Source organism: Dama dama, chromosome 13 (genome assembly GCF_033118175.1).
Source record: "Dama dama isolate Ldn47 chromosome 13, ASM3311817v1, whole genome shotgun sequence".
Taxonomy (NCBI): domain Eukaryota; kingdom Metazoa; phylum Chordata; class Mammalia; order Artiodactyla; family Cervidae; genus Dama; species Dama dama.
The window spans coordinates 59,327,690-59,338,910 of NC_083693.1; the positions used below are offsets into that span (position 1 = coordinate 59,327,690).

The 11,221-nt window shown below is 34.6% G+C and overlaps 1 protein-coding gene across 1 annotated transcript; it reads left to right on the top strand.

Annotated features, from left to right (window-relative positions):
• The first annotated feature begins 7,971 nt into the window (after window positions 1-7,971).
• LOC133068459 (nucleosome assembly protein 1-like 1) lies at window positions 7,972-9,302 on the top strand. The gene has a single exon (XM_061159680.1). It carries the CDS (start codon window positions 8,047-8,049, stop codon window positions 9,214-9,216), a length of 1,170 nt encoding a protein of 389 aa, XP_061015663.1. The 5' UTR covers window positions 7,972-8,046; the 3' UTR covers window positions 9,217-9,302.
• Window positions 9,303-11,221: the final 1,919 nt, after the last annotated feature.

Consider the following 11,221-nt stretch of genomic DNA (forward strand, 5'->3'; position numbering starts at 1 on the left):
CCAAATAAAACTTAACTCACAACTCTCAAGTTGTACATCTTTTTTTAGTCGACAATATCATCAACTTTGCATTGTTGTATATATTTATATTTGTTGGAGAGCTTCTCTCTCTCTCTCTTTTTTTTTTTTTTCATTTACTTTCCTTGTTTGATTGCAATAAGTTGCATTATTTTAAATTATCAACCAGAAGTTCAGAGGTACCGATTTTATCTGTCACCTGAGTGCCATCCATATTCATATATTCAGATTTCTCATGAATCACACAAGGCACCTCAAACTCTAGCTCTGAGCTTGCCTTTTCATTTTTTTTTCCCCACCAAAACAATGATTTGCTGTATGTTTGGAATTCTATTTATTTTCATCACTGTCACTCCAATTATTCAAGCCAGATGTCTTATTTAGTGATACTATCATCTGCCTAATAACCTAAGTCAGGTCTTTCAGATCTCCTTAAATTTCCTCAACTCCCTTTCTCTTTATCTTGCCTAAAATAAAGTTCAGGCCCTCAAAATTTCTCATACCGACAATAGTAGCATAGCTTCCTAATTGTCCTTACTGCTGCTAGATTTTCCTCCTGTCCGCACTTTCAGTTCATACACCCCACAGTCCAGAAAAATCCTTGGAACATTGTAAGGATCTTCATTAGCTACAGGCTCCTCACGTGCTGCCTAGTCTCTTCAAGTTTCTGCGGGCTCATGCCCCATACCATTAATCCTTACTTTCTCATTCTCTGTTCTCATGCTGAACCCTGGACAGTTTCCATTGCTCACTAGCTGTCTCATTCCCTCATGTTTTATAAACACAGTTCCTTCCTCCTATTATGCTTGAATTCTCTATTGGTTGCTAAACCCATATCCATGTTACAAAACTTTACTCAGCTGACACACTCCTCAAGTTTCACTGGGCCATCTCCTTCTGAGTGCGTGGCATGTCCTTCCCAAAATACTCTGTTCTATTCCTATACTTTTCTATAATTATGGCTTATTAACATTGATTTGTAATATTTTTTACAAGCTTTATCTATCCAAATAGTTAGTATGGTCTTGTACACAGAGAAATGTCATTAGTATGGTTCTTGTATGCAGAAAATTGTTTATAATACTCCTGTTGAAAATTCTCCAGCATATATCATGCTGCCTAACATAAGGGCTTAAGTATTTAGGTTTAGCATATTTTATCTTATTAAATTTTCATAAGATAGGTTAGTAGAAATTATACCCATTATACACAAGAGGATTCCATTCATATAAAGGCAGTAGGAGGTAAACTTAAGGCTAAACAACAACAACAACAAAAATTACTTGGCACTTATCCAAAATAAATTAGATTATTTAAAAAATTTATATAATTTAAATTTTTACTTGTTCACCCAATGAAAGCTAAAATTCAGAATTTAGGTGTTTATAGTTAAAGCTATTTTGAATACTGAAGCATACGTTTAAGAGAGGCAGTATCCTTAGTGGTCAAGAGCATGTAATCAGCTGTAGGACATCTTAGTTTAAATCCTGTCTGGGCACTTTCTCTATGTGTGACCTTCAGCAAATAACTCAATGACTCTATGTCTTAGTTTATTTTTTTCTTTTGGAAACCAGATAGTTCTTTTTTTTTTAATGTTTTTTATCATAGTAAATTTACAGTTTTGTGTTAGTTTCAGGTGATTCAGAAAAGTGATTCAATTTTTTAATTATTTCCAGACTCTTTTCCAATATAGGTTATTACAGATATTGGATATAGTTCCTGAGCTATACAGCAGGTCTTTGTTGTTTGCTTACCTATAGTAATATATATGTCTAACTTTATCTGTAAAACTTGCCTCATGGGATTGTGGTGAGGATTAAATGTGTTAGTTAATATAAACAGAACTATAGTACTTGGCATATATTACACAGTCTATAAGCAGTGTAATTATTATCATCCATAGTAAGCAATTATGACAGAATCCTAGTGAATACACACACATATGTATGCATGGAATATGTATATATATATATATATATATATGTATACATATATATATATATAGAACTACAGATTTTCTCTGACCAAAGTTCTGAAGTCTAAAAGTTAAATTACCTATTTTTCTTTAATTTCTGTTTTCAGTTAGCAGTGAATCAATGTTAGCATAGGGCTTGACTCTGGGCACTTGCTCTGGTTGAATGTAGTTCTTTGTTTAGTCATGACAGAGTCATAAAATCTTCAAAGAACTGAGGCTTTGTGGAGATGTTTGAGCACACTTACTGAAAGGAACACTGCATTTGTAAAGATGATAAATTAGGAGAAAGGTATTTTTAGTAGAATTCATTAAACAGCAAATGGTTTTTCACTCCATGATTGAACATTTCCAGCGTTTGGAGATACATCACCTTTTCAGCTAACTCATTTCATTCATGGGTCCATATGAGAGCTAGAAATACCTTCTATAATAGGAAAAAGGTTAATTGAAATTGTCAAAGACTTTGGATATGGTCAAATGGATATGGTCATGGATATGGTCAAATCAGCAAGGTAACTACCATTCTGAGATTGAGTTACATAGCAGCTGGCAAACAGTAAGCAATCTACATCATCAGTTTACTTTTAAATTATGTGAAGTTAAAATTAATTTTTTGAAGATTTTTACCTATTGGTATTATTTGAAGTTGTACGGTATCATCATTTTATCCATATAAATCCTTAATTTAAGATAAAGACTTCAGATTTTCAACTATTTTAATAACATTTTTCAAGCTGTATAATCCTATTAATTTATCATACTTTTAAAATCATGAATGGATTTTCTTTTGTCTTAAATAGTTTTAAAAAGGCAGGTTGTATAATAAAAGAAAACAACCTAGGTATGGTTTAACCATTAACAAGTATCAACTTGTAGATGTTTGTTTTTAGTCAAAAAATAAAAAGATGAACTTTGGTTTTATGTTCACCTCACAACATTGACAACTAATATTGAAGCTCTTAAGCTGTTTTATAATTTTCTGCCACAATTTTGCTGCTAAGCCAGATTTCTTTCCAGTCATTTATTTGCAGTTAGGTTTTTGGCCCTAAGATATCCCTTGTGCAACCTTGTAATTATTTTGATTATACCCATCTTGTTAAATTTGGCCCATCATTTGAGGCTGTCAGGATCTTGGAGTGTGATTCTGCCATCATGCTTCCCAAATTCATATAACACCCACATTTTCCGAGCTTGCCTTGGATATTTTAATGCAAGTCATTAAAGAAATAGGAGAATATGAGGCTCTTTGACTTTCCACCACCATCAAAATGAGCCAGTGATTCTATATTAGCATTTGCGTATGGTCAGTTAAGTGGGCTTCCCAGGTGGTTCAATGGTAAAGAATCTGCCTGCCCATGCAGGAGATGCAAGCAGGAAACATAGGTGCGATCCCTGGGTTGGGAAGATCCCCTGGAATAGGAAATGGCAACCCACTCCAGTATTCTTCCCTGCAAAATCCCATGGACAGAGGAACCTGGCAGGCTACAGTCTATGAGGTCGCAGAGCTGGTCACAACTGAGAGACTGAATACAGCACAGCATGGTTAGTTAAGCAGTCAATTTACCTAGCTGCGCAAACATCAATTGAAACTAGAGATATAGAACCTTAAAACATATTCTTGTCCATATTTAATATCAAGATTTAGGAAAATGCTAAAATACCTCACACTGAATACCATTTTTATAAATGGAGACTAAGGCTATACTAATATTTGAGCTTAACTGATGGAAAATGAAGTATCTGAGCTAATAGTATTGAGACTTCTATCTTGTAATCCTGTGCTTGGAAGGAAACTGGTCAATTCAGAAAAACTCTTTTCTAAATTACATTTATACCTCTGTGCCTCACCCTGGTTTCTCTCTGTTATACACACACACACACACACACACACACCCCTGAAGTAACTGCCTTAGTGAAATGGGACCAGTAAGAAATCAGTTCTCATGTGATGGGGAGAAGTTTGGAGAGTCACTTATAAATTTCTAAGTGCTAACAATCTTTCAACTGCTGTTTGCCTAAAGCCACTCTATGGATGTAGACCCGAGCTGTGTCTCTGATCCTCCACTTTCTCCAAGTGGGGAGAGATGCAATAAGCAGTAGTGTTGGCTCAGCTGGTGAAGAACCTGCTTTCCAATGCAGAAGACACAAGAGATGTTCAATCCCTGGGTTGGGAAGGTCCTTTAGAGAAGGGAATGACAACCCATTTCCAGTATTCTTGGCTGGAGAATTTAATGGACAGTGGAGACTGGCAGGCTACAGTCCATGGGGTCCCAAAGAGTTGGAGACAACTGAGTGACTAACACTTTTACTTTCACTTCACCATAGCAAGGGAGTGGTCAACCATAGTCAGACCACTGGATAAGCAAGCCCAGAAGAAGGCATCTTCTACCCTAATATCAAGGATATGGGAATAGAAGAATTGGATCCACTCATCTTTTTATGTTTTTGTCCTCCCATCCAACAAGAAGGCTCATTTTAGTTTGATTGTAAAGACTTCCATTTAAAGAATGACCAGTCAATAGTCTTTAAAAGACTGTAAATTGTCAGTGCTGTCCAACAGAAGTTAATCTTCTAGAAAGTTAATTGGGATACTCATAGGTGAGTAGTCACACAAAGAAAGATCACTGTTAGCATAATTTATGTGCGACCAGTAGCTAAAACAGAATACTAATCTGTTAAATGCCCAAGTCAAAGAGATAATCCCTTTTTTGTATACACTGTACATGGCATCTGATTCCCCAACATTATTATATCAGGGAAAGCTGAATAAGTAAGCCTGGTGTGGACATGGATTTGGATCAAAAAATGATGAACTGAACTGACAGTATTGAGGGCTCTTTTTCCTATTCTTTCTGCCCTTCAAGAGTGAATCCCTACCTAGGTACTTATAGTTTCTTAAATCAGTGTCTCTTTGTCTGCTAGTTCTTGACATAATCCACCTGCTGTACCTCATGGATTGCCAGATTTTTTTAAATTTCTTAATATGGGTAATTGTCTTCCTCACAGTGTCTCTTTTCTCCTTAATATATGCTATTATTAATAGCTCTGCTTATTTGCTATTTTGTGAGTGAGGAAGTTACTCTTTATCCAACCTTTTCTGTGTTGCCAATGATAGTTTTTGATTGCTTAGGTGAAATAACTTTATCATACTAAAAATCATTCATTCGGTGTCAGATTTTTTTCCCCAAATATTAGCTCATTAAAGAGATGTCCATAGAGTACACTGATTTGGTAAGGTAATACTTTATTTGCAACTTTTTTGGATGATTTTTTGAGTCTACTGTTGAGGCTGATTTTCTTAGTTAACGTTTTTTTTGTGCCCCAACCTGCTGGATAAATAGTGTTATCTTGTAATTTTAGGAATTTTCTGAGTTAACATCTATCTTAAATGTAGCAAAAGAGCAGATCAGAACACAGAAACTGAAAACAAGTGGTATTATTAAATTGTCTAAAGAATCCATATGCCCATTACTGCCAACATCATGACACCAAAAATGCTCTTCTTATCTTTAGGGATTATCTGCTCTCAGCTACTAAGGTGCGTGTCCCCACTGACTTTTTACTTGCTTGTTCAATTATTGAAAAACAAGTGTTAGATTCTCTGCCTTTCACATCATTGTGGATTCCTCTATTTCTTCTTTTAGTTAAGTTTGGCTTTACATATTTTGAAGTCCTGTTATTAGTTGTGCATACATTTAGGTTTCTCTGCCTTTTCATCACTGTAAAAAGTTTCCCTTGCATACCGTGCATGCATGCATGCTAAGTTGCCTCAGGTGGGTCTGACTCTTTGTGACCCCCATGAACTGTAGCTCACCAGACTCCTCTGTCCATAGGATTCTCTAGGCAAGAATACTGGAGTGAGTTGACATGCCCTCCTCTAGGGGATTTTCCTGATCCATTAAGCCACATAGAACATTCAGTGGCCAGAAAACTTAGGTGTTAACTCTGACATTTCAGTCACCCTCATTGCATATTCAAACTCCTTCCCAATGTGAATTTTACCTCCTAAATCATCTTAATTCTATTTTCTTCTCTTGGAGTTCATTCCCACAGTTACTTATCTCCTAACTGGTCTAACATCATCAGTCTTGCTCCTTCAGAGTGATTTTTATCAAATAAAAAATGTGATTATATCTGTTCATAAAGCACCTCCATTGTTTCCCATTACTTTTTGTAGTCTAATTCTTGAATGTGGCCTCTTTGGTTCTGAATATTCCATTCTTCTGGCTCATCTGGTTATTCTCCCTTCTTTGCTCTACCTAAAGTATGATAGCCTTCCTTGTGTTCCTTCTAATCATTAAGTCCCTGAAGTCATATGCCTTTTCATACTCTATTTCTTCTTTAGAGAAAAATTTTAACCTCTCTTTTTACTGGGAAAATGCAATCTACAAATCTCAATTTAAAACCCACTTTCTTAGGGAAGCCTTCCCTAACTATCCTGACCAGATAATATTCTCCCATGTTATACTCCCCATGGTGCCTGTACCTCTCACTCAGAGCAATTATCATCTTTGTAATTTTATATTTATTTTGGTATTTGATTGATTCCTGTATATGCTTACTAGGCAATAGGCTTTTAAAATAAGATAGCCCTGTTTTACTCATGAAAGTACATCTCTTGCCATTGATCTGGCAAATATTTGGTGCCCTGTAAATATCTGTTGGATGAACAAACTGAATGAATGAACAAAAGTGTTCATAAACATTTCTATATTGATTAACATGAAGCAAAATAAATGTAAAGTTTAAAAATATTAGGTTGCCATAAAATTGTGAATGTTTACATATTACAAATAATGCTTATTGATCACAAATACAAAGATTGTATGTATAAACTCACATATATAATATTGAGAAGTTAAAGTGTAGTCAGAATTTGTCACCTTGTACAAGGAATTTCTATGTTCACTCTCCTTTGGCCATCCCTGCCCATAACTTAATATACTCTGTTTCTTAATAAGACAATAAAACTGAAATGTTTTTCACTAGTTATTAACTAGTTGTTATCCAGTTTAATATAAAGCCTGTATGTTATAACGCATTTCCAGTCTCTGCTGGCTTCTTTTTAATACTTAAGCGTACATTTTTCTTGAACTTGCTCTTACAAAGTGTATATACAATATTAAAAACTAGGCCTTTAAGCTTATGATTGGCAAAAAAACTTATTCTGTCCTTATATTACATTCCTAAAGAAAAAAAAATTAGAGGGACACGTAAAATAAAATCTTTTGTCAGTCACTTAAAACTTAAAGCTATTTGAAAATGCTTATGTTCTGAAAAATAATTTTTTGAAGGTTGCAATAGATTCCATTGTAAAAAGGAAAATTGGCTTATGATTAAATTAGCTATTTTTCTAATACAGCAGAGAGAAAGTAAAAAGTCAAATCTCTTTCTATGAAAGAGATTTTCATAAAAGAATGACTAATCTCAAAGTAGTTGGTTATGATCAAAGAACACATTTCATCATGTGGATGCTATGAAAGATTAAAGTAAAGAATAAATTCAAAGAAAGAAAAAGAAGTATGAAATGCATAATGGAATTCAGCTATTAGGAATTAAACCATTTTTTTTTTTCATGAATTAAATGTTATGGACTAAATGTGTTCCCTTCAAATTTATTTGTTGACATTCTAACCCCCAGGACCTCAGAATGTGACTGTTTGGAGATACAGTCTTCAAAGAGGTCATTAAGTTAAAAATGAAATCATTAAGGTAGGCTTTAATCCACTATGACTTCTATCCTTATTGAACAGCTCTCATCTGTTAAGTAGTATACCAAGCACTTTATTATCTCACTTAAATTGAAAGGTATTATTTTCCCCTTATTTTGTAAGTGATGAGCAGAAATTTAAGTAATTTATCTAAAGTCATGCTATGAGCAAGTAAGAAGTCCCCAGATTCTCTACTTTTAATCACTAGTATTTTCTCACATAATAAAGAAAAGTCCGCTTTTTCAGCGCCATCTGCTCGCGGCGCCGCCCTGAGTCACTGCCTGCGCAGCTCGGGCCGCCCGGCTCCCGGCGCTCGCCACCGATATTTGGCATTTGTACAACATGGCAGGCATCGACAACAAAGAACGGTCTGAACTTGATCAAGATTTGGATGATGTTGAAGAAGTAGAAGAGACTGGTGAAGAAATGAAAATCAAAGCGCGTCAGCTGACTGTTCAGATGATGCAAAATCCTCAGATTCTTGCAGCCCTTCAAGAAAGACTTGATGGTCTGCTAGAAACACCAACAGGATACATTGAAAGCTTGCCTAGTGTAGTTAAAAGACGAGTGAATGCTCTTAAAAACCTTCAAGTTAAATGTGCACAGATAGAAGCCAAATTCTACGAGGATGTTCATGATCTTGAAAGAAAGTATGCTGTTCTTTATCAGCCTCTGTTTGATAAGCGATTTGAGATCATTAATGCCATTTGTGAACCTACAGAAGAAGAATGTGAATGGAAACCAGATGAGGAAGATGAAATTTCGGAGGAGCTAAAAGAAAAGGCCAAGATTGAAGATGAGAAAAAGGATGAAGAAAAAGAAGATCCCAAGGGAATTCCTGAGTTTTGGTTGACCGTTTTTAAGAATGTTGACTTGCTCAGTGATATGGTTCAGGAACGTGATGAACCTATTCTGAAGCACTTGAAAGATATTAAAGTGAAGTTCTCAGATGCTGGTCAATCTATGAGTTTTGTCTTAGAATTTCACTTCGAACCCAGTGAATATTTCACAAATGAAGTGTTGACAAAGACATATAGGATGAGGTCAGAACCAGATGATTCTGATCCCTTTTCTTTTGATGGACCAGAAATTATGGGTTGTACAGGGTGCCAGATAGATTGGAAAAAAGGGAAGAATGTCACTTTGAAAACAGTTAAGAAGAAGCAGAAACACAAGGGACGAGGGACAGTTCGTACTGTGACCAAAACAGTTTCTAATGACTCTTTCTTTAATTTTTTTGCCCCTCCTGAAGTTCCTGAGAGTGGAGATCTGGATGATGATTCTGAAACTATCCTCACTGCAGACTTTGTAATTGGTCACTTTTTATGTGAGCGTATAATCCCAAGATCAGTGTTATACTTTACTGGAGAAGCTATTGGAGATGATGACGATGATTATGATGAAGAAGGTGAAGAAGCGGATGAGGAAGGGGAAGAAGAAGGAGATGAGGAAAATGATCCAGACTATGACCCAAAGAAGGATCAAAATCCAGCAGAGTGCAAGCAGCAGTGAAGCAGGATGTATGTGGCCTTGAGGATAACCTGCACTGGTCTACCTTCTGCTTTCCTGGAAAGGATGAACTTACATCATTTGACAAACGTATTCAAGTTTTTTGTTGTTTGTTTGTTTGCTCATTTTTGTTTTTGCAGCCTAAAATAAAAATGTCATATAATTTTAGTTCTCAAAAAATAATGTCTTAATTTTGTACTAATTCAGGTAGAAGCAGAGGCCTAGCTTTAATTATGTACCCAGTTTACCATATTACTGAAGAAAAGGGTGCCAAATTTGGAAGAGGTACTACTATATCTACTAGTAAGAAAGTATTTTTTAAAAAGATAAATTCTTAAATGATTTAATGGTTTTCATAGAAAAAGGTTAAATTTCATTTCCTTCGGTCATAACTAGACTGAAGGCCCCGAGCCTCTGCAGTTAAATCCAATTCTTATTGCCTAAAGTGTGTCATTTATTTTTCCTTGCCTTTTGTTTTACTGTGTATTAAAATGGGTAGTACTGTTGACTTAACTACCTCACAGATGTGTTAAGGCATATTAAGTTAAAAATTTTATGAAATGTTTCTCAGTTGCATTAAAAACTCAAAACTTTGAAAAAAAAAAAAAAAAAGAAAAAGTCCCTAAAAAAATATAGGTATATGACACATAAATATACATAAAAAACTGCATAATGAAGGATATATGCTCTACTAATTTCAGTCTAATTTTTTTTGTGTGTGGGAGTACTGAAAGAATTGGAGAGCTTGTGACTATTTTAATATATATGTTTGTGTATACATATATTTATCTTCTATAACACTTAGTAAAACATGGTAAAATTTTATAATTAGCTATCTTCATCTTTTATTTACATAAGTATATAGTTTTATATATTTTATGATATATATTGCTTTTTAATGTTACTTACCATTATACAAATAATTACTCTTTAGTCAAAATTTTTAGTGGTGAATGTATGTATTAACAGATAGACATTTTTTATAAGGTAGTCAATGTACCATTTTAGGAATTGCCATATTGCAGTCATAGTTTAGCTTTTAGAAAAAAAGCCATCTTTAGGAACATGAAATTATTCTTCTTGCCTCACTTTTAACATTTTTTAAAAATTAGTCTCCTTCTTTCCTTTTCTTTCTTTCTAGTCATACAGATTTCTGCTTTACATCTATAATATTTTTATGACAGAATTGAATATATCCTTTATCACTGTCAAGGTAAAATATCATGCAAAATCAATCTCTGTTACATATAGGGAAAAAAATGTTCATAAAAGGACTCCATTAAATAAATTTTCTGTAATGAGTTAATGAGGAAGAGAATGTAGCCGAATTTTACCTTTCTAAGTCTGAGACAGATGAATAGTGATATTTCTTACGTCAAGGACCATGCATATATAATTGTAAATATTTTGAAAGGACTTTTTATAACGTACAATTATGGAGATGGTACAATTATAAAATAGAATTAATATCAACATTAAAATAACAGCTATTATTGAGTATTTACTGTGTGCAGTATCCAACATTAATCACTTCACTTGTATTTTCTCAATTCTCATCACACCTTACTGGATGCATTTTATCATTGTACTTATGGATTAAAAGCACAGAGGGATGGCACGTAGTTTTAATGTTACTCATGTAACACAATAGCAGGTCAACTGGAATTGCTTACACACCCAGTTTGGTATGATTTCATCAGCTTTCCTGTGGTAGCTTTCAAAATTAGATTTCTCTGGACATATGCCTGTTGAGTTTAGTTGGCTTTTTGTTTTGTTTTTGATGAGTTCCAGAATATGTTTTCTCTCCAGTGGATAGCTATAGACTATTGAGAGCAAGTAAAGAGCAGTCTTTGCATATAAGCAGACTTTGTACAGCTTGACTTTGCCTATAATCTTTAGTGGAGACACTTCTCTATAGATGGAGACTGCACAGGTTCGCAGTCAAGGGGTCTTTGCTGCACAACAAGGGAAATGGTAAACTAGGTAGGTGCTTTGCACACATGTTCCT